Source organism: Phascolarctos cinereus, unplaced genomic scaffold, assembly GCF_003287225.1.
Source record: "Phascolarctos cinereus isolate Bilbo 61053 unplaced genomic scaffold, phaCin_HiC Scaffold_9;HRSCAF=440, whole genome shotgun sequence".
Classification (NCBI taxonomy): Eukaryota; Metazoa; Chordata; class Mammalia; order Diprotodontia; family Phascolarctidae; genus Phascolarctos; species Phascolarctos cinereus.
In genome coordinates this window covers 253,436,842-253,459,710 of record NW_027556402.1, presented here as the reverse complement: position 1 = coordinate 253,459,710, position 22,869 = coordinate 253,436,842, and the positions used below count along the sequence as shown (strand labels likewise).

General features: G+C 51.1%; 1 protein-coding gene across 2 annotated transcripts; it reads right to left on the bottom strand.

The window, feature by feature from the left end:
• Positions 1–459: 459 nt before the first annotated feature.
• BEST1 (bestrophin 1) lies at positions 460–19,503 on the bottom strand. 2 transcript variants are annotated; one of them, XM_020968256.2, is made up of 10 exons: positions 18,997–19,503; positions 17,520–17,614; positions 11,645–11,878; positions 9,663–9,817; positions 8,812–8,889; positions 7,444–7,596; positions 6,411–6,491; positions 4,921–5,072; positions 1,357–2,332; positions 460–652 (listed from the first exon to the last, which is right to left on the bottom strand). In XM_020968256.2, the coding sequence occupies exons 1-10, from the start codon at positions 19,482–19,484 to the stop codon at positions 503–505; spliced, it is 2,562 nt and encodes an 853-aa protein (XP_020823915.2). In that variant the 5' UTR covers positions 19,485–19,503; the 3' UTR covers positions 460–502. The 2 variants fall into 2 exon arrangements, 1 of the variants encoding a protein (XP_020823915.2); XR_002320905.2 differs by lacking the exons at positions 1,357–2,332; positions 4,921–5,072; positions 6,411–6,491; ... (4 more) ...; positions 17,520–17,614; positions 18,997–19,503 and adding an exon at positions 1,164–1,349 and having other exon boundaries at positions 587–652.
• Between the last annotated feature and the right edge of the window lie 3,366 nt (positions 19,504–22,869).

The window sequence follows — 22,869 nt, the reverse complement described above, 5'->3', positions numbered from 1 at the left end:
AGTGCAGGGGGCGGCGGTAGAGTCCCGCTCCTTGAACCCAGGAATGGTCTTGGCAGGTGGGACCTCAGGCTAGGCTAGGGAAAGAGTTGCTTGACAGAATTGGGGTTAGGGTTAGTCTCCATGAGGCCACTGCCCCGATTCTGCAGGGTGCTGGTGGTTTCACAGAGTCCCGAAATCCCAGCGGTTCTTAATCCTATCTACTCTCTAGGCTAGGGATTTCACCAAAATCCTACGCACAGCCTGGGAGAGTGCCCCTTGAAATGCAGGGGAATCGTGAGCTCCTCCCAAGCTGTTAGTGTTCGGAGGAGAGTGTCATCTGCAGTGCAAGAGCTTGGACTGCGACTGCTCAGCCTTAGGCCTGGTCACCCCCACCCCCACCCCACTCAGCCTTAGGCCTGGTCACCCCCCACCCCCACCCCACCCCTCCCACCGGAAGGCTAAGTGAATGTGAAAGTGGGAGTCACCACTCTGGACCACATCGCTTTGTTTCTTCTTTTTTCTTTTAGCATGTGGGCTGAGAGCTTGAGGGTTCAGGATATTTTGAGTCTTTTGTGTTTGAAAGAAACAGCTGACTGCCGTAAGAAGGGAGAAGCTTGACAGGACAGGCTGCTGGGGAGGTGGCGGCTAACTGTCCTCCTGAACAGTACTCAGCCTGTGGGAGAGAAGGAATGATAAAGAAGCAGGCTGTGCTGTGTCCTCTACCTTTGCTGGTCCTACACTGCCCCTTTAGTGAGCAAGTGGGAGTAACTGAAGCAGTCATGGTGCCCTTCCTTCCTTCCTTTCTTTTTTTTTCTTTCTTTTTGCCTTTTTCCTTTCCCTTCCTTCCCTTCCTCTTTGTTTCCTCCCTTCCTCCTTTCTCATCCCTCTTCTTTCCTGCCTTCCTTCCCTTCTTTCCCTTCATCCCTTTTCCCTCCCTCCTTCCCCTCTTTTCTTTCTTTTTTCCTTCCTTCCTTCCTTCCTTCCTTCCTTCCTTCCTTCCTTCCTTCCTTCCTTCCTTCCTTCCTTCCTTCCTTCCTTCTCCTTCCTTCCTCCCCCCTCCCCCTCCCTCCTTCCTTCCTTTCTCCTCTAACTGGCTTTCTCCTCTGCTGTCTAGTTCAGCTGGGCCATGGGTCTGCTCTGTAACGGAATAGAAGGAACTGTGTAGGGAAGTCTCAGCCCCTCACCCCTGAGTTAAGAGGCCCCGGGTCACTGGTTAACTGAACCTGCCCACTTCCCCCAGTTAGGTAACTCGCTTCTTTCCAGGATTGCCTCTATCAGTCCCACCAAGTCTCCCTCTGCTAGGGAGATGCCCGGGTCTTTGGGGAAAGGATGCTCAGCAGCTACCCTGTGCTCTGTGGCGAAAAGGACAACACTTACAGTCCCCATATCTTTTGGAGGCCCAGGCGTTTCCATGGAGACCTGGCCAAGGGTGCTGGGTCCATTGTCATCCGAGCCGGGCATAGCAGCTTTGTTGTGCCTGACTTGAGGGAACAATGGAGGTGCCTGAGGGATGGAGCTGGGCAGGGAAGGGTCGTCACTGGGGCTGCCCACTGCTGCAGGGAGTGACTCTGAACAGAGCAGAGATGTGTTCTCCAGGGCCAGCCAGGGCTGCCAGGGGCTTCTGGGTCTCCTAAAGTTGTCCGTCTTCTCCACGTCAGGAGATGCAGCCTGAAAGAGGACGTTGGGGCTCTCTAAAGCTGTGGTCTGGGCCTCGGGGGTCCCTGGGGCACTAAGTTCCTCGTTTTTCCTGGGCAGGTGGTCCTCCAGGGTGGCCACCAAGGAGGCATCGGGAGTTTTGCCTCTCTCTGTAGGCCAGATGAAACCTTCCCTCATGCTGGAAGTCACAGAGTTTTGGCTCGCATCCATGTCGCTGGCCTGCGATGGGCAGAAATTGGCACGATTGTCCTTGGTGAAGGATGAGGCGGTCTGGATGCTGGAGAGAGCAGCGCCTCTTCTGCCTGGTGGACGCCTCAGGGGGAAAACCAGAGGGAAGGAGCTGATGGGCGTCTGGGGGGCACTGTAGAAGCCGGGCCTCTCGTAGAAGGGGGTGGATATGAAGGCGTCCAGCTCCCAAAGCTTAGAATCTTCACTCTCCCACTGTTCCCTCAAGCTGGAACCAGCCTGTGCAGAGGAATCGCCCATTGAGGTCCAGGCACTTCTGGGCTTGCCCACATCCTGGTATGGGTAATCCCTCCTCCGCAGCAGGTTCATTCTGGAGGCAGACCTGGTGAAGCCGGGTGGCTGCACCCCCAGGAGACGGCTGAAGGGGCCCATCAGTGGAGTGGAGTGGCTGGCTTCTTCATTCTCTTTAATTTGCTCCAGGGGCTGAAATTCCATCTCTTCCTTCTGCATGCTGGGAAGAGGTAAAATCCCCACCTCCTGAGCCTGGGTCAGGACCCACTTCTCCCAGCCACATCTATCCCTCAAAGCGAACCTTTGCTCAGCCTCCAGCCTGCAGAAGGCGCTGATCAGCACAAAAAGAGCCAGTTCTTGTCCATTACACTTCTACAATAATAACTCACATTATTTACAAAACGCCTTCCGTTCGTTATCTTTATTGGTCCTTACCACCCCATTCATGTAACTAAGTGTCATCGCTCCAATTTACAGATGAAAAAAAGACTCAGTGAGGAAACTGAGGCCTATGGGGGCAAAATGACCTTGCCCAAGGTCAAAGTGGAAGAGATCAGAGTCTTGGAGGCTTAAGGCATTGTGGTCTAATAGAGAGAGCACCAGATGCAGTCAGAGGACTTGAGTTAGAATCCTACCACTTTGCTAGTTAGGTCATGTGTGCTAGTTACTTTTTGGCAAATAGAAATCCCCCCTCTGAGAGTCACTACTTGTGTGATATTGGACATGTCACTTCACTTCGGCCTGCCTCAGTTTCCTCACATGTAAAATGGGAATAGAACAGCATCTATGTCCCCAGGTTGTTGCTTGGATAAATGGCATAATATTTGCACAGCGCTTTGTAAACCTAAAGCACCATATAAATGCCAGTAGATAATTCGATGGCTTTCTCATTTGATAAGGTATCTGCATTCCCTTCCAGCTCTAAATTCTATGATTCTAAGACTCGCAGCCCTAAATCTCATGATTTCCTGAAATTGCAAATGGTAGGATTTCAGATTTTGGGGCATCTGAATGGGGAACTTGCTTTGACTCCTTCCTGGCACTTCTCAAATCATACCACTAGGGGACCCCCAACACCCAGGCAACACTCCACCACCCGCAATGGTCGCCATTGCAGAACTGCTCTCCTGAGTCCCTTCTGCCTCTAACATTCCGCGGTTCTATATGGGATCGATGCGGCCAGTGATGGGGTGACTCAAGCCTTCCCCAAAGCAATGCATTACTCAAGGAAATGGGAGCTGGCGGAGGAGGCATCTTAGGGCGGAGGGAAGAAGAGCCCCCGATTTAGAAATCAGAGGATTTGGGCTTAAATCCTAATTCTGTGGCTTCCTTCCCAGATGGGACCTTGGGCTGGCCACCTTCATTCTCTGGGCCTCAGTTTCCTCATCTGCAAAATGGTGGGGTTGGATCAGATGACCCCTAAAGGTCCTCCCAGGTCTCAATTTATGATTCAATCCTTTGTGACTGTAACTGGAAAACCAGACTAAGATGGAGGAGGGCTTCATTTCCGGAGCCTGGCTGGAGAGCCCCTGAGCCTGCTAGGGGTTCCCTAGAGCTGGCTGGAATCCTAGAGAACTTTTAGCCCCACTCTTTACTTTTTGCTATTAATTTCTTCTCATAATGTTGTCACTGCAGTGCCATATTTTTAGGAGATGTGACTGTGGGTTAAGACTCTGGTGTCATTTGGAACCGTTGGGTTTGGTGTTTATTATTATTCTGTATGCTTGTTGGGATGTCCAAAAGACCAGATGTGCCATAGAATAAAGGTCACATAATATGAGAGAGAGAGAGAGAGAGAGAGAGAGAGAGAGAGAGAGAGAGAGAGAGAGAGAGAGAGAGAGAGAGAGAGGAGGAGGGAGGGAGGGAGGAGGGAGGGAGAGGAGAGAGAGAGAGAGAGAGAGAGAGAGAGAGAGAGAGAGAGAGAGAGAGAGAGAGAGAGAGAGAGGAGAGAGAGAGAGAGAGAGGGAGGCAGGGAGGGAGAGACAGAGACGGAGACAGAAAGACAAAGAGAGGGAGGGAGAGAGAGAGTCAGAGACAGAGAGACAGAGACAGAGACAGAGAGAGAAAGGAGGCATGAGAGAAGGGGGAGAGAGAGAGAGAGAGAGAGAGAGGGAGAGAGAGAGAGAGAGGCAGGGAGGGAGAGACAGAGACGGAGACAGAGAGACAAAGAGAGGGAGGGAGAGAGAGAGTCAGAGACAGAGAGACAGAGACAGAGACAGAGAGAGAAAGGAGGTGTGAGAGAAGGGGGGGAGAGAGAGACAGAGATAGAGAGAGAGGGAGGGAGGGAGGGAGAGAGAGGGAGGGAGAGACAGAGATAGAGACACAGAGACAGAGAGAGACAGAGAGACAGAAAGAGAGGGAGGGAGAAAGAGAGTCAGAGACAGAGAGACAGAGAGAGAGACAGACAGAGAGAGACAGAGAGAGAGGGAGAGACAGAGAGACAGAGACAGAGATAGAGAGACAAAGAGAGAGAGGGAGAGTCAGAGACAGAGACAGAGAGAGAGAGAATGGTGTCTTGGAGGTCCAAGTAAGGTGCCTGGGGTCACCCAGCCAGGAAGAGTCAGCCATGAGTTACCCGGGCTTCTCTCTGATGAGGAGAGACAGCGAGTGTCTCGTGTTCATGTCCTTCAGGCCTCTCTGCTCCAGGATGTCCTATCAGATCAATCTACCTCCTTAGAAACCACTTCCCTCTAAGCCTCATGGGATTTTCCAGCAGATGAAAGGCCTTGGCGTCCATCCACTCCTCCCTCCATCTCCCCACCACTGGGGGTGGGGTAGGGGAGGGCTATCCCGAGGCAGGGGGCTCACCTGATGTCGAAGGTGGAGCCCAGGAAGGAGGCCCGCCTGGACTCGGCAGCCGCGGCCGTATAGGGCGGCTGGGGGTCTGGGTCGTTCCAGTACATGTCCTTTTCCAGGACGGGCAGGTCTTGGTGCATGTCATCCACAGCCAGAAGAGATACCTATGGGTGGGCAGGGGGAGAAGGAGAGAGAAAGAGGAAAGGGACTGCCCTGGGGAGCCCCAGGCCGTCCCTTGAAGCGCAGCTCTCGGGACCAATCATCCCCTCCTTTTCTTCCCCTCTGTGTGAATCTGGCTGAAGTTCAATGACAGTGAATGAACCTAATGAAGGAAGGGCAGGCTGCCGTGGGGAAAGCCAACTTCATCCATACTTTAGCCAGCCTGGCTACTCTCCACTGCACCCCCCCATCTGGTGTTCTCTGGCCCCCAGCCCTTGGCTGACACTGTTACCTAGATCTGGAATGGCCTCCCTCCCGCTTTTGCCATCCTTTAAATACCCACCTCAAATGCCAGCCCCCCCGCCGGGTTTTCCTCATTTCCCCATCAGTGATATGCTCAGACCTCTCCCACAGGTCTGTTCTCCTGCATTAAAGCCTCTAGTGTGGAATATATATCAACATCCCTTTGGGGCTTGTTAGAGTATAAGCTCCCTGAGGGCAGAGAGTCACACCCTAGTTAAAAGTCGTAGCATCCTGGGCTGGAGGCACAGGGCCGGGCACACAGCAGCTGTTCAGTCAAAGTGTGCTGGATATGGAAATGAATGAATGGAATGTGTGTGAAGTGGGAGGTCCCGAGAGAAGAGGTCTGGCTTTCCCGGTTTAGGGTTGTTTGTGCAGGTATGAGCCTCAGGCTTTTTGTTTGTAAATCCAAGCCTCCTGGACTCTTAGCACAGTGCCAGGCAGATACTACTTGATTAACAACTGTTAGTCGACTGACTGCTAGTCAACCCGTTTAGGTCTGACCTCATCATCCCCACACTCACTAAATTCCCCTGACTCACTAGTAGTGCTTAATAAATGCTTTTAAAAGGGGCTGGGTGGCAGGACTTGGGGTCAGGAAGCCCTGATTTCAAATACAACTTCAGACACCTGCTAGCTGTGTGACCCTGGGCAAGTCACCTGCCTCAGTTTCCTCATCTGTAAAATTTGGATAGTTATAGCCCCTCCCTCACAAGGTCATCGTGCTTTATGAAGGCTAGCTAGTGTTTAGCCGACTGGTGACACGGGCTTGTTAGGGAGAGCAGAAAAGTGAATGTGTCTGAGAACATTTTGATAAACTAGAAGTCAGCCACGTGGCGGGTATTTTTGTAAGTCGCATTGGTGTCTTGTCCCGGGTTGGACTGGAAGCTCCAGGGGATGAGGACTTCGTCATATCTAAATTCCGTTATGTCCACACCGACCAGCACGAGGTGGTTGGTTTTTTTTTTTTCTGTCTTGGTGCCCAGAATGAAGCAGGGCCCGCCACAGCAGCTCCGTACGAGCTGACCTTGTCATTCCTGTACCTGTAAGTTCCGATCAATCAGCCAGTTGGCCTCAAAGTCATCGTCGTCCTCTCCAAAGGGGTTAATGAGCTGCTCAGCCACCTGGTATAGGGAGAGAGGAGAGAGCGCGGACCTGGTTGGGAAAACTCATTTCCTCAGCCTTGCGGATGGATAGGACGGGCTCCGACCTGCAGGAAAACTGCAGCTGAGTCCTTAGTGTCAGGCAGGCACAGCCTCTGCCTGGCGGGGGCACATTCGGAGGAGTCTGCCGTATCGAGCGCTCGCTGACACCTTCCTGGGCCCAAGCCCCTCCAAGTATCTCAGTTTGGTGCTCGGCCTCCACCCCCCAAATCCTCCTCTGAGGCCTAGCTCCTTGAGCGTCTTAGAACAGAAAACATCAGGCGGACATAGAACATTAGAGCTGGAAGAAACCCAAGAACTTGGAACAGAGAATATCATATCTGAGAGGGCCTTAGAACAGAGAACCTCATCACTGGCAGGGACCTTGGAACGGAGAATTTCAGATCTGAGAGGATCCTGACTTTAAAAAAAGAGAATGTCAAGGAGAAGCTAGGTGGCTCAGTGGGTAAAGCAACCATCCCTGGACTCAGTAGGACCTGAGTTCCAATCCTAGCCTCAAACACTTACTAGCTGTGTGACCCTGGGCAACTCACTTAACCCTGATTGCGTCCAAGAAAAAAAAAAGGAACATCTGAGCATAGAACATAGCTCACAGAATATCAGGGCTGGAAGGGAGCTTAGAACACAGAACTGAGAATGGCTGGGATGGCAGGACCCTCAGAAACTGTCTAGTCCAATCCAGTCATTTTATAGAACAGGACATAAGAGACTAGAACATTCCTTCTGGCAATCGCTATTGTGGGGGTCATTTAACACCTCTTTCTTCCAGGGCCCCGTTCCTCCCTCTCCTTTCTCCCCACCTCAGATCCCACTCTTACCCCCTCCCCCGCTGTCCCCTCCCCCCACTGCCCAGCTCCTGGCCACTGGCACAGCTGGATGGTGTCCATCGGCGCAGGACGGCCCCAAGGCTCACCTTTAACCAGCCAGCATAGAAGAAGAACTGGAGAAGAGTGAAGACAGGTATGAAAAGGTCTAGCTCGTGGCCTGGGTAGGACTTGGCTGGATCCAGAAACTGCCGCCCTATCAGACAGGCCAGAAAGAAGCTATAGACGGCGACGGTGACCACCTGGGTTATAAGGTGGAGAAGGCCGTGAGTCACCCCTCACTGAAGCAGGGGCTCCTTCCCTCCCATGCCCCCTTCCAAGACAAGCGGAGACATTGGAGGGCTGGCGGCCTCCCCGCATTGTGCTGGCTTCTCCACCAGCCCAGCCTGCTGATGGAGCTGGGCCTAAGGGTCTCAGCATCTCAAGATCATGGCAGCCTAGAACCTCAGAACTGAAAGCTGAGAGTCCAGAGGTCCTCCTTGTGCAGGGACCCCCCAGCTTCCTGCTCAGCCTCCCCACTTCAGGGAACAAGGGTTCTAGGATTCTCTGCTTCTAAGCAGAGCTGGAAGGGAGGGACCTTAGAACCCAGCACATCAAGGCTGAAAGAAGCCTTAGAACCTTGGACACTATAGGATTTGTCAGAATTTCATGCTTGACCCTTTTAGGCCAAAGAGGCCAGGGTCTCTCCCTCTCTCTATCAGAGGAAATGGAATTATAATGTAGCCACAAGACGGAGAGGGAAGCTCAGAGCTCCAAGTGTCCTCAGGCCGTGTGGTCCAGCCCTGCCTGGACAGGAATATTCTCTAAAGCCACTAGGTGGACTGTGGGGGCCCCAGGGCACACTGAACTCTCTCTGCCTGCAAAATGGGGCACACATCAGCTTCCAGCTTCGCAGGGTTGTGAGGATCACGTACATGCAATGAGCCCTAGAGGCGTTAATGATTATCACCAGGGATTCCCAACAAGAGGTCATCCAGTGTCCACCCGAAGACCTCCAGTAGTGAGGAGCTCACGGCTGGCCAGGTTCACATTTAGGCAAATCGCATCCCCAGGAAGTTCCCCCTTATATTAATCTGTCTCCCTGCACCCTCCCACGTGGGGAACATGTAAGACACAAGTGACAGGCGCTGCTAACATCACTGATCACAGACCTCTTGCTCTGGAAAGGTACCTTCTTTCCAGAGGCTCTTGACTGGGGGCCATGAATTTAAATTTTCTTTCAAAAAAAATCACTGTATTTCAATATCATAGTTTTCCTTTGTAATCCCGTGTATTTTATTTTTATGCCTTTAAAAACATGAGTCTGTAGGCTTCCCTGGACCGCCTGCCCACTCTGCCTAGGACAAGAGGAAGACTGAGCCCCTCAGGGGACATCTCTGCTGGCGCAGCACCCAGAGCCCCTGTCCCTCCCGGAATCCTGCATCGTCCTGTCCCTCCCCTGGGTCTGGTTTGCTCACCTGTGTGTAGACCAGAGGCACACTGATCCAGTCATAGCCGTAGAGGGCACCGCACTCGGAGCGTAAGGTGTTCAGTTCCTGGAGAAGAGTAGTAGAAGGGGACAGGGAGGACACCATCATGTGTGAGCTCTCCTCAGTCCTGCTGACCCACACCTCCCACCCTCACTACAACTCAGCGTGCTTGTTTGGGAACTGGCCATCTCTTGTGGCTGCTGGCAAGGTGGCCGAGAGAGAGAGACAGTGGGGTGTGACAGGGAGAGCCCTGGGATCTGAGGACTACCATCTCAGAGCTAAAAATGACCTCAGAACACAACGTCAAAGTCTAGTCTAGCCCTCCTCATTCTACAGTCAGAGAAACTGAGCCCAGGGAGGAAGTGCCTCGTTCAAGGTCAGAGCGACTGCACCACGCATCTTTTGAGTCCTTTGACCCTAAACCCAGAACAGTTTCTAATGTGCTTCCTTTTCCTTATGCCTTTGGAAACCTTTAAGCCTCAGTTTCTCCATTCTGTAAAATCAAGATCACATCATTGGACTAGCCATTTCACAGGGTTGTTGTGAGGAAAGTGTTTGTAAACACTTTGGAAAAACTTTGTAAACAAAGAAAATGAGAGCTCCTCTCTGCTCCCAGGGACAGCGTGCCAGTCAGGGCCACTGTCCCATGTGGTGCCTCGGTGGTGCTACTCGGCGGAGGTTTAGGTAGTGGCGGGTGGATAGGAAACAAGTCTAGCCCGAGGTGGTCTTCCAGGGGCCTGCCCCCACAGATCTCACGCTGCCTCTTACACTCATCTACCACTAACGGGATGACACCCAACCCTCCTCCCATCCTAAGCCCCAAGGACTCCCGAGCTCACGTTCAGAATCCCCTGGAGAACAACGCTGTCCCTGATCTGGCCCTCCCTTCGGGCTTTGGCAGCCAGGTTGGCAAACCACACACACGGAACCCAGAATTTGTTGTGGGGAGAGTTGAGGCTCTCAAATCTCTTGTGCTCCTCAGGGGTCATGAGGCCTGGGGACAGCAGGAGAGAAAACGTCAGGGATGGGCGGATGGGAAGGGGCAGAAGGAGGGACAGAGAGAGATACAGAAATGAGGGCAAAACAACCCAGATCCCCCCAGGGCTAGCTGAATGGCTCAATAGGGATCAGCTCCTTTCTGTGTTGAGTTGGGGCAATCAAAGGCTAGGTGGGAAGACTGCCAGATTTAGAGTCAGAAGTTGCTGGATTGTTTCAGTCATGACTGACTCTTCCTGACCCCACTCGGGGTTTTCTTGGCAAAGTTACTGCAGTGATTTGGCATTCCCTTCTCCAGTTCATTTTATAGATGAGGAAACCGAGGCAAGCAGGGTAAAGTGACTTGCACAAGGTCACACAGTTATTAAGTGTCAGAGGCCAGATTTGAACCCAGGAAGATGAGTCTTCCTGACTCCAGGCCCAGCACTCTATCCACTACACCACCTAGCTGCCTTGTGTCAGAAGACCTGGGTTCAAATCCTTGCCCTGTCATTTGCTTACCTAGGTGACCCGGGCAAGTCATTTAACTCTCTTGGGCTGAGGAGGTTAGACTAGGTGACCTCTGAGATTGTATGCTATACTAAATCTCTAAGCCTCAGGGGGACTAGTTATATGTATTCTGCCTAATGTTAGAATAGGCTGTTAGAAGGAAAGCCCTTCGTAAACCTCCAAGAGCTCCTCAAACATGGGTTGTTGTTATTGTGATGGTTATTGTCTAGGCAGTGTGGTGGGTATAGTCGATAGATATTCAGCTTTAGAATCAGAAAGACCAGGATTCAAGTCCCTTAACCTCTAAGTACCCCGGGCAGCTCTCTAAGATGATAAATTACAGAGCAGGGACCCATTCGCCCTGAGGGTGGGTGTTGACTAACTGAGTATTATAAGCACAGGTCATTCTCTTCCTAAATGTACCCAAATTGTTACTAGCCAGACTTCCCAGAGTAGGAGTGAAGCTGCTGACCTCTCAGTGACCCTCAGGCCCAGAGTAGAAAGGCTAATGCTAGATGGCATTTGTCAGCACTCAGTTTTTGTTTTGCCTGACTCCTTCCCTCCACTATACCCCATACCCCCAGACCCATGCCCGCATGTATTGGTAGAAAGAGCCAGGAGATGTGAAGTCAAGGAGGCTACCGTCCCAGCTCTGGTGGTGATGGTAGGAGTTAGTACACAGAACATGACCCGGATTTGGAGGGAGGGTACTTCACCTCTCATCCTGTCTTAGCAGCTAGGTGACCTTGGACAAGTCATACCTCCTCTTTGGGCCTCAGTGAGGAGGACTGGGCTGAGTGCTAGATTTCTGGGGTCTTCCTAGCTCAGCTGAAATCCCATGAGATCTATAGTCTAGGCTCCACCACCGACTTGCCCTGTGGCTTTGGGCAAGTCACTCTCTGGGTCTTTTTTGGAGAGCTAGGTACTCCTTGGGATTCATGACCTCTTCTGGCTGGGGTTCCAGTCTAGCCAAAAAGCCTGAGCTAGCAACAAAGTGTAAGGATAGATCAATGGGCCTGGAGTCAGGAAGACCCGAGTTCAAATCTAGCCTCAGACACTTGCTAGCTGTGTGACCCTGTCAAGTTCTTTACCCTCTTTCTGCCTCAGGCTCCTCATCTGTAAATGAGGAGAGTTCATAAAATAAATAATAAAACCTACTTCTCAAGGGTTGTTGGGAGGATAAAATGGGCTAATATTTGTAAAACACTTTGCAAAATTTAGAGTGCCATATAAACGTTTGCTGTTATTATTGTAGAGATGGGGGCAGGACCCAGGCCCGAGCCAGTGGGGGCTGGGTATCCCACAGTGCCCCTTCCTGTCGGCCCTGCCCGCTCACCAGCCTGCACCAGGTGTTGGGTGCTGGGGAAGCGCTTGTAGACCGCGGTGCTGACAGAGCGCAGGATGAGGACGGTGCACAGGTGGGCGTAGCGCATCAGGGTGCGGCGGAGCAGCCGGCCTTGCTCATCCTCGCCTTCCACGTTGGCTGAGACCAGGTTCATGAGCCGGTCAGGCCAGGGGATGCTCTGGTATTGACTCCACCAACGGGATACAACAAGGGTCACGTAGAAACCTGGGCCAGAGGGGAGATGGAGGAAGAGGAACTGAGACCCGCCGTCGTTCAGTCCCTCCATCGGCCAACAAGCCGTGAATGAGACAGTGTTCTGGGCTCTGGGCCCAGCAGGATGGAAAACAAATCAAGGAGCTCACAGTCCATTGGGGGCAACATCATCAACACACATATGTGTAATCACGATAAATTTAGAGAATAAATCCCAGGTGGTTAATTACAAGGTAGTTTTGGGCTAGAAGACACAGAGGATCAGGAAAGACAGTGGGAACCAGAGTTCTACGTGAAGGAAAGGAGGGAGAGAGAGAAAGAGAGAGAGAGAGGAGAGACAGAGAAGAGAGACAGAAGATAGAAGATAGAGAGACAGAAGACAGAGAGAAGAGAGAAAGACAGGAGAGAGGAGAGAGACAGAGACAGAGAGAGGGAGAGAGAGACAGAGAGAGAGAGAGAAGAGAGAGACAGAAGAGAGAGAAGAGAGAGAGACAGGAGAGAGGAGAGACGCACACAGAGAGAGACAGAGAGAGAGAGAAAGGAGAGACAGAGAGAGAAGAGAGAAAGGAGAGACAGAGAGAAAGAGAGACAGAAGAGAGAGAGAAGAGACAGAGACAGAAGAGAGGAGAGAGAGAAAGAGAGACAGAAGAGAGACAGAGACAGAAGAGAGAGAGGAGAGAGAGAGAAGAGAAAGAGAGAGAGACAGAAGACTGAGAGAGAAGAGACAGAAGAGAGAGAGGAGAGACAGAGACAGAAGAGAGAGAGGAGAGAGAGAAAGAGAGACAGAAGAGAGACAGAGACAGAAGAGAGGAGAGAGGAGAGAAAGAGAGACAGAAGACTGAGAGAGAAGAGAGAGAGACAGAAGAGAGAGAGGAGAGAGAAGAGAGAGACAGAAGAGAGAGGAGAGAGAAGAGACAGAGAGAGAAGACAGAGAGAAGACAGAGAGAAGATAGAGAGACAGAAGACAGAGAGAAGAGAGAGAGACAGGAGAGAGGAGAGAGACAGACAGAGAGAGAAAGAGAGAGAGAGGGAGAGAGAGAGAAGAGAAAGAGAGAAGACAGAGAGAGAAGAGAGACAGGAGAGAGGAGAGACAGAGAGAGAGAGAAAGGAGAGACAGAGAGAAGAGAGAGAGAAAGGAAAGACAGAGAGAGAAAGAGAGACAGAAGAGAGAGAGAAGAGACAGAGACAGAAGAGAGAGAAAGAAAGGAGAGAGAGAGAGAAGAGAGAGAGAGAAGAGAGAGAGAGGGAGTGAATTCCAGGCATGAGAAGCCACCAGTACAAAACCATGGAGATGAGAGATGGAGAGGAGGCCACAGTGCCTATATAAAATACTGTGGGAGGGAGGAAACTTTCCAGTGAGCTTGGAAAAGTAGGTTGGGGTCTACTTTAAAAAGCCAAAATGGAGGAGTTTGTATCTGCTCACAGAGGCAATAAGAAGTAATAGGAATTTATTGGTGGGGAGGTGGACATAATTAGGTGGATGCTTAAGGGAAATCACTTTGGCAACTTCGGTTAGTGGATTGGAATGAGGTGAGGCTGGAGGGAGGGAGGCTAATTAGGAGGCTGTAGTCTAGGTGAGAAGTAGTGGGAACCTGAACCAAGATGGTGGCCATATGAAGTGGATGTGACAGCTGTAGAGAGGGGAAGGGCAATGTTGGTGAAGGATGGGATCTGCTGGGTGGGCAATCCAGGATAAGCTAAGGGGAGGAGCCTAGGAGGCCAGCCTAGGGATATTCCTGGGGTCAGGAACCTGCCCTACTGGGTGGGAGGAGCCAGGGATGGGAAGGGGCCGAGGACCCTGGGACAGACTTGGGTCAGAGGGTTATAGGACTCTAGCATTCAGAGCTAGAGGGACCTTCAAGATCCTGACACTGAACAGATAGTGAAGTTCAGAAAGGGGAAATAACCTGCCCGAGACAAGTTTAAGGCAGAGCCAGGATTTGAACCCAAATGTTCTGACTCCAAAGTCACTGCTCTTTTCGCTCAGGGCCAGGTATTAGTGACCATCTTCCTCTCTGGGTTTTGACCCTAGAGGTGGGGATGGGGATTAAACCCCAGGCATATCTCAAGTTCTTTTCGCTGTCATCTTCACTTACCCCATGACCTCAGGAAAGGTGGAGGAGCCAGTACTGTGCCTCAGTTTCCCCCTTCTCTGTACTGGAAAGGATCAGCCCTACATCATCAATTCCCAAGGGATGAGGGGAGTGTGAATAAGAACACAGCTTCCTAGGGCCAAGGGGGTCCTGGAAGGTTCATTTCGCTGCTCATTCCCCTAGGTAGAGTGGCTTTACCACCCCCGAAAGACCCTTTTCTTTAAAGTCGCCTGAGAAAGAGCTTTCACTACTGCTCTCTACCCTGTCTACCCATAGCCCTTCTGGTTACAGTTTTAAACTGTTCCCTATTTCGATCACTCAACAAGGATTTATTAACCTCCTTTTATGTGCCAGACAGAATTAGTTAAAAGTGAAACGGTCCCTGTCTGTCCTCAGTTCCAGTGGGGGCAAAACAAAAAAGTCATTATAGAATTCAATTGAATTCAGCAAAGATATATGGACCTGGGGATAGAAAGAAAAAGGTAAAATTGCTCCTGCCTTCAGGGAACTTACATTCTACTGGGAAAAAAACTAGACACAGCTAAGTAAATACAAGTTTCTTTGGGGGTGGGGAATCGGGAAAGCAGTTCGCTGTGTAGTGGAAAATGCTCTGGGCTTGGAGTCAGGAAGATCTGTGTTCCAATCCAGCCTCAGACACTTACTAGCTGTGTGACCCTGGGCAGGTCACTTCACCTCTGTTCGCCTCAGTTTCCTCAACTGTAAGAAGGGAATAATAACAGCACCAACCTTGTAAGATTGTTGTGAATCTCAACATGATTTTTGTACAAAGCACTTGGCACTTAGTAGACGCTATATAAATGCTTATTCCCTCCCTTTATTGCCCATAAGAGTGAGGTGAGCCTTGAATGAAGCCAAAGATTCTGGGAGGCAGATGCGAGGAGGAAGGGCATTCATGGTATGGGTCACAGTCTGTGCAAAAACATAGGGATGGCATTTTGAGGAGAAGGGAAAAGTTATCAAACCAGTTTGCTTGGAATGCAGAGCTCAAGAATAGCACGGAGTAAGTCTGGAAAGAGAGGTGGGAGCCAGACTGGGGAGAGCTTTAAATGCCTACATGAAGAATTGCACTATTCCCTAGGTACAATAGGGAGCCCAAGAGGATTCTAGAGCAGGGTGTGACTGTGATCAGAACTGTGCTTTAGGATGACTTTCAGCAGCTGTGTGGGGGATGGATCAGAGAGGTAGAAAACCAATTGGGATGCTGTAGGAGAGAGGATCTGAGCAGGGAGAAGAATATTGTTCATCCTTGGTTTCTGAGGAGTTCCGACGACCTCACGGAGGGAGAATCGAGGAGCCTTCGCAGATGAGTAGATGTGGGGTCGAGCGGAGGTGAGGGAGAGGGAGGAGGTCCCATCACAGAATATATGAAAGTTCAGAGGAGGGAGGACGGTCAAGGAAGGAGGGGGAGAGATGATTAGCTCTGTTTTCAGTTTGTTGAGTTTGAGGTGAAGACGGACAGCCAAGTGGCACTACCGGGCAGGTATCTGACTGACGCTGTGAGACAGGAGTGCAAGAGAGGAGGGATGGATCTGGGAGTGCTTTGTGGAGAGATAAGAATTAAACTCACGGGAGTTGAGATCACCAGGAAAAAGAGTAAAGCAAGGCTTCTTAACCTGCGGTCCGCAGATCCCCACAAGCGGCTTGTGGAGAGATTTCAAGGGGTCCATGAACATGGGCAGGAAAAAACCCTTTATTTTCACTAACCTCTAACTGAAATTTGACATTTCTTCCAATTGTGAAATTGTTTTAATTAAAATAAAAATAAAATATTACGAATTTCTTTTCCTGTGAATGGATTCCTAGGTTTCACCAGACTCCCCAAGGGATCCACAACACAAAAAAAGGTTCAGACTCTGGCGGTGAGGCAGAAGAGGAGAGGGCTTGGGGGAGGCTCACAGCTAGTGGGTGTGGCACGGCTCCAGAGGAGGAGCGCGCGGAGAGACAGGGGAGAGCCAAGAAGGAGCAGCATCAGGCGAGGTTGGGAGGAGGCAGGGCGCAGGAGGGAGGCTTGGTAGATTGTCCGCAGGTGCAGAGAGGGCAGACGGAATGAGGGCTGCAGAAAGCTCCTCAGATCTAGAAATGAAGAGCCTCCGAGACAGCGACTCCAATGCGGCTCGGGGTTTGGAAGCCAGATTCCAAGAGACTGAGAAGTGAACGGTAGAGGAGAAAATGGAGACAAGCATTAGATAATTCTTTGTAGGATTTTGGCTGTGAACCGGAAGAGCCGAGGCTAGCTTGAGGGGAGGAAAGGCTTTTCTGAGGCTAATGAAGGTCTGCAAAGCATCTGGGCTGGCGTCTCTCGAAGAGAAGAACCTGGAAAGAGTTTTGGAGAGACCTGGGAGCAGGGGTGGGGGGCCTGCGGCCCCGAGGTCACAAGCGGCCCTCTAGGTCCTCGAGTGCGATCCTCCGACTGAATCCAAACTCCACAGAACAGATCCCCTTCATGAAAGGATTTGTTCTGTAAAACTGGGACTCTGTCAAAAAGCCACACCCAAGGACCTAGAAGGCCACATGTGGCCTTGAGGCCGCAGGTCCCCTACCCCTGCCTTGGAGCCTGTGTAGATGTTCTGTAACTGGTTCTGGTCAGCGAACCATGTATTGAAGAGGGGGCTGTGTGATTGGCTGTGGAGGAATTTTTCTTTTTTTTTTTATTAATTTATTTTAATTTATCAACAATCACTTCCATAAGCTTTTGAGTTTTAAATTTTTCTCCCCCTCCCCGAGCACAGGAATTTTAAAAGGCCTGTCACCTCCAGCTGCTTGTTTTCGTCCTCTTTTGACTTCATTCACTCCTGGTGTCTGGTGAGAGACCCTGCCAACCTCAGCAGCTGTGAAAGGTTGGGAGGGTGGGCCGTGGGGATCCAGGCTGGGCTGGGAGTGACCCCTGGAACCACAGCCTAGCAGTAGCTGAGGCTTGGGTTCATCTACCAGCTGAACTACCTTTGAACGTGAGCTAGGTAAAAACCAACGTTAGGTAGGAACAGAGCTAAATTTGGAGGCTCTTCCCCCAGAAAAGGAGGTGATTTTAGGGAGAAGAGCTTCCACGGTGTTGAGAAATGTTTGTACGTGTGTTCTGAAGTAAACGTCCCTCTAGAAGCTTCAGGTATTAAGAGGTTAAGTAGAACCAGGCTAGTTACTGGCCTCTAACAATGGTGGACACAGAGTGGTGGGTACTTGAGTGGATGGCAGTAGGGAATGCACCCCCTCCCCTGCCTCAGAATGCCTTAGGGCCTGCAGAGGCCAATAGAACTTGCCGGCCCTGAGAGACAGGGGCCAGAACATACATCCTACCCAGGAATAGAAGAAGACCTGGGCCTGCTTATAGGCAGCAGGAACAGGGCCATTGGATGAGGAAAGATGGAAAATGGGGATGTGGGACAGAAGGATAGAGGGGATAAGCTCCAGGAGGAGGTGAGAGGTTCACAAGCCCCAGGCCCTGCCCTTCCAGCCCCAGCCCCGCTCATTCTGTACATCAGTGGCCCAGCCCTGGCTCAGGAAAGGAGGTCTAGGGGACGGTAGGAGATGCCTTCAGGACTTACCCAGCACAAAGGATACAGGGATGAGCTGGGCATACTTATCACAGTACAGGGCCAGCTTCTCAAAGAGCAGCCTCTGGCTGTCACTGAGGATCAGTCTGAGAAAGACAGGGAGAGAGGGAGGGGGTCATGGGAAGCATGACAATGAGAATGAGCAGACAGGGCACTGGAAGATCAGGAAGGTCTGGGTTCTAATCCTGCCTCAGACACTAGCTGCATAACCTTGGGCAAGAAGGTCAACTAGCATTTTTTGGGAGGTGGGGCTAGGCAATGGGGTTAAGTGACTTGCCCAGGGTCACACAGCTAGTAAGTGTCAAGTGTCTGAGGTCACATTTGAACTCAGGTCCCCCTGACTCCAGGGCTGATGCTCTTATCCACTGTGCCACCTCGCTGCCTCACAACTAGCACTTCTTAAGGACTGAGCCAGGTACTATGCTAAGTGATGAAGAGGGTCCCTGCCCTCAAGGAGCTCACAGTCCAAGGAGGGAGACAGCATGCAAACAAATTACAGACCGGAGGAATTGGAGATGATCAGTGGGGGAGGGGGAATCCACAGAATGGAGGGGGATCAGGACAGGCTTCTTGTAACTCAAGCGCTGCTGACCCACAGGAAACACCCATCAAAAACTGCCGAAAAAGCAAGTCAACATCCTTCCTCTTCCCTGGGCTAGAAGAGTCAGCAGATCCCTCCCAGCTGAGCTTCCAAAGGCCCTTATGCAGTCATGGCTTCCCAGGGGCTGGGCTGGAAGGTCCCTCCAGCTCTGACATTCGAGGTCCTAGGTTCTAAGTTTTCTCCAAGGCCTGACGTTCTGTGTTCTGTGTTCCGAAATCCTTTCCAATTCTGAGATTCTTTATTCTGAAGTCTCTTCTAGCCTTGACTTCCTATGATCAAAGGTTCCTTCCAGCTCTGATGTTCTATGTTCTAAGATTTCTTCTAGTTGACATTCTAGGTTCTAGGTTTCTCCCAGCTCTGACATTCTGTGTTCTGTGTTCTAAAATCCTTTCCAGTTCTGAGATTCTTTATTCCCAGGTCCCTTCTAGCCTTGACTTTCTATGATCGAAAGTTCCTTCCAGCTCTGATATTCTATGTTCTTCATTTCTTCTAGTTGACATTCTAGGTTCTAAGGTTTCTCCTAGCTCGACATTCTAGGTTCTAAGCTTCCTCCCAGCTCTGACATTCAAGGTTCTAGGTTCTAAGGTTTCTCCAAGCCCTAACATTCTGTGTTCTGACATCCTTTCCAGTTCTGAGAATCTTTATTCCCAGGTCATTTCCAGCCTTTACTTTCTATGATCAAAGGTTCCTTCCAGCTCTATTGTTCTATGTTCTTAGATTTCTTCTGGTTGGCATTCTAGGTTTCTCCCAGCTCTGACATTCGAGGTTCTCTATTCTAAGATCCCTCCAAGTCTAGACATTCTCAGTCCTCAGGTCTCTCTCCCAGCTCTGACCTCCCCTCTGATGGCTTCCCTCCTTCAGACTCACCTGTAAATCATGCTGATAGTGAAGTAGCAGAGAATGAAGATGGAGAATTCGCAGTAGAGAAGCTTGTAGATGCTGCCTCTCCACTGAAGCAGGAGCCTGGAGAAGGTGCCCAGGTGGACGTTTGCCACCCGGTTGGTGTAGGTGACAGTCATGAAGCTCCTGGGGCGAGGAGAAGCCGAGGGGTGGGATGTCGGGCAGCAGCAGCAGAAGGGGCCACAGAAACAGGCAGGGGGCAGGATGACCAGGAACAGAGCACAGATGAGTGGCCTTTGGGGGTGTTTCCCCGAGAGCTGGGGGAATGTAGCCAGGCACTTGTTGCTGAGAGGAAGCACTGAGGCTGGCAGGATCCCATACTTCCCATCACATCCCCCTGCCTCCTCACTTCTGCTCCCGAGGTAGGGAGTTTTCCTGTCCTTTGTCTCTTTCCCCCCTGGCTGGGGAAACTCTCTGAACCCAGAGATTCTGCCGCACATCCCTTGTCCTGACATATGTCCCTTCGAATCCCAGCCTTTCTAAAGCTTATCCGATCAAATAAACACAAGGGCACGTGTGTTGCATGCGCTACTCTACAGGGACATGCATGTGGCTAGGTGTGTCCATGTATGTAATGTGCTCGTGCATGTACGCACATAGCATGTTGGGAGTACACCGGCAGGTGTTCACATCTCTTCACTGACCAAGCCCTGCCGCCCCTTTATTCCCAGAAAACAACTCCCACTCTCTCCCCCCCATACTCACAGGCGGGACGTCCGCGTTCTACCGGTGCCTGGGAGTGTTGGCTGCTCAGTGCCCTGATCGACTCCCCAGGGAACCGGCTGCTGTTGCCGCCCCTACCCCTCATCCCCACTCCCCACTCGGGGCGGGGGGCTGAGTCTCGACCAAACCCCGGCCGGGCTGGGCCCCACTGCCAGCCCCAGTCACTTGATTCTGTAATCCCCATTCCCTCCACAAAGGAGGCTCTTGTCTCTGCCCGGCTCTCTGTCTAATCTTCTAGCTAAAGCCTGCTTGATTCATTGCAGCCTCCCTACTCCTCAACCCCACCTCCACCCCCACCCCCTTCCCTGGGGTGAGGGCCCCCTCTAAGTCTTTCCTGCTCCCCTCCGGCCCACGTGGCCGGAGTGAGGCCCCACACACTTTAATCAGGGCAGGAAGGATCAGTGCCCAGACCCACCTCCCCTAATGTTCCCAGACTTCTTCCAGTGGCAGGGGGAGGAAGAGCAGGAGGAGGTGAAGAAGGCAGTGTGCGTGGGGGGATGGGGAGGTGGGGTGTAGCCAGGAGGACGCATGAATCCCACATGTCCTGGGATGGTCTTTCTGAGGAGTAAGTGAAGATATCAGCTGGGAGAAGTGGACGAGATGGAGGAATGAATGAATGAATGAATGAACATTTATGAAGCATTTTCTACGAGCTAGGCACTAGAGGAAAAGGAAGAGGAGGAGGAGGAGGAAGAGGAGAAAGGGAAGCTGGCAATTGCTACTGGTTTGGCCTGAGGTGGGCAAGGCTGCTAACATTTGGTGCAACGGAAATCATTGGCTCTGAAGTCAAGGATCTGGGTTCAAATCCTGCCTCAGATATTTTTTACCTACTTGGCCTTGGACAAATCACTTGTCATCCATGAGACTTGGGAATTAGACTGGCCCCTGAGGAGCCTCTTCCTGCCCTAAATCTCTGATCCTGCCACTTTCATCGAAGAAGTCCCTGAAAGTCTCAGAGGATGCCACCCCCCAGACCTGGTGGCTATGGATGAGATGCACGACGACCAGATCCCCTCCACTATAGATGGCTGGCTGCAGCTGCTGCATCCAAGCGGGCCTCCTTCCTGCTGACTTCCCTGGATACATAGAACAGTAGGAGGCCCAATACCAGCGCAGCCCAGGGCCTGGGGTGCTCTCCCACCCTCCACTCCCTCTGGCAGATTGGGTCCCCAAAGCATAGCAAAGGGTTAGTGCTATTCCATTTCTAAAAGCTAGTTAAGCTTTGCTGCCTAACTGATATCAACCTGATAACCAGTGGGAGGGTAACACACTGGTGGGGGTTCCAGAGTATTAGAAAACCATGTCTTGGCCCCTCAGGGTCCTCTAGAACCCTGAAGGAAGAAAAGAGTTTGCTATGCCTTGGGGGACCCAACCTGCCAGAGGCAGTGCAATAGATGGAGCTCCAGCCTTGGAGTCAGGAGGACCTGAGTTCAGATTTGACCTCAGACACTTGACATTTACTAGCTGTGTGACCCTGGGCAAGTCACTGAACCCTGATTGCCTAAGCCAAAAAAAAAAAAAAAGAAATGGAATAGCAAGTTGTACATAGTTGATTGGCAGTTTCGTGTGTAGTCTTTTTTTTTTTAAATTAGTATTATATTATGTTATGGAAATGCTTGTTTTTATTCAATAAGTTAAAAATAAAATAAAAATTTAGAGACTAAAAATGTTTATTTATTAAGTTGTTAGAGCAAGAACAGTTGGTATAAAACACCTCAAACTGAGGGAACGCTCTCCCCAGAGAACACCCCTCTTATACCCACATTATGGTGCTGTCCTTTCTGCTCTGGCTTTGTCCTTCCCTCCCTCCTTAGAGGGGGTTGTGGTCCTTCCAGAAGGCACAGTTAGAGGGGAATAGACCCAGACCCAAGAAAGGAGCCCACCTTGCCTTTCTTGGTAACTACTCTTGCTGCCAAAAGCTGGTGGGCAAGGACTTCTTTCTGGACTGTGACTTGGGCCTGAAGCCCTTCCTCTTCCTCTGGAGGCACCCATCCAGTTACAGAGGGCCACTTTGTCTGCTGCAGGAGATAAGCTTTACGCAGGAATCTTTGTCTTCTCCACTCAGTTCCCTAAAGTCAGCCTTGAATAGCTCACATCTTCCTCTCCCGATTTCCTGAGAAATCTGCTTTCTCTTCCTCGTTCTGCTCCAAGCTTCCGTCCAGGCCAGCTGGTGGGTCAGTTCTCAGCCATCCTTCAGAAGCTGGGGAGCTGGCTTCTCTGTCTGCTCTTCCGGGTATGAGGAGGACATGAAAAAGAGCAGCCACGCTCGTTCAGACAGAGCGGCCCCATCTTCCCGGGCACCCGATGGATGGAGAGGGGGGAAGGATTCACAGATTCCACAGAGTCCCGGCTCCACATGAGACATAGGGGTTTTGGGACAGCACCAAGGCAGGAATTTATTTTGCTTCACTAGTCAGAGTTATTACAAGAATTTTGTTTTTCTTTTTTCTTTTTCAGTGGTGAGGGGGTATGAGGTGAGGGAGTTGATTTTTACTCCTGGAAAGAAATTCATTTAAAAAGTGTCAGAATCCCAGGGTTGGAAAGGGCCTCGTAGACCACATCAGCTTGCATTAAGGTTTACACAGCCTTTTGCACACATTATTTTATTTGTTCATAATAACCCTATAAAGGTAGGCTTCTATTTTACAAATGAAGACACTGAGGCTCAGGAAGATGATTAAGAAACTTTCCTGTCGTCCCTCGGAAGTGTCGGGCTAAATCTATGCCCACTCTGTCTGACTCCAAGTCTGGTTGTCTATCTATTTGTTATGCAACATTCCCTCTCATCCTCTCAGATGGGAATCTTCTCTGCCACGTCCGAGACAAGGGGTCATCTAAGTGCCCAGGTACATGAGGGGGTGCCCAATACCTCCTCCTGTAGATTAGACCATTTTGGGGAAACTCTGTTAGGAGGTTTTCCCTAACATTGATACTAAATCTACCTCCCTGTTACCCCCCCCCCCACTGGCTCTAGTTTTCCCTTCTGGGACCGAACTAGGAGGTCCAGTAGAGTCAGGAAGACCTGAGTTAAAATCTGGCCTCTGACCTTTACTAGCTGTGTGATTCTGAGCAAGTCACATACATGCTGCCTGCCTCAGTTTCCTCATCTGTAAAATG

Coding starts and splice junctions, on each gene's coding strand:
- BEST1 (XM_020968256.2), bottom strand. CDS start 19,484: ATGTCAGGACAAGGGATGTGCGGCAGAATCTCTGGGTTCAGAGAGTTT. Junction 9,818..11,644: donor CCAACACCTGGTGCAGGCTG/GTGAGCGGGCAG, acceptor TGCTGTCCCCAG/GCCTCATGACCCCTGAGGAG. Junction 8,890..9,662: donor TTCTCCAGGGGATTCTGAAC/GTGAGCTCGGGA, acceptor ACTCTTCTCCAG/GAACTGAACACCTTACGCTC.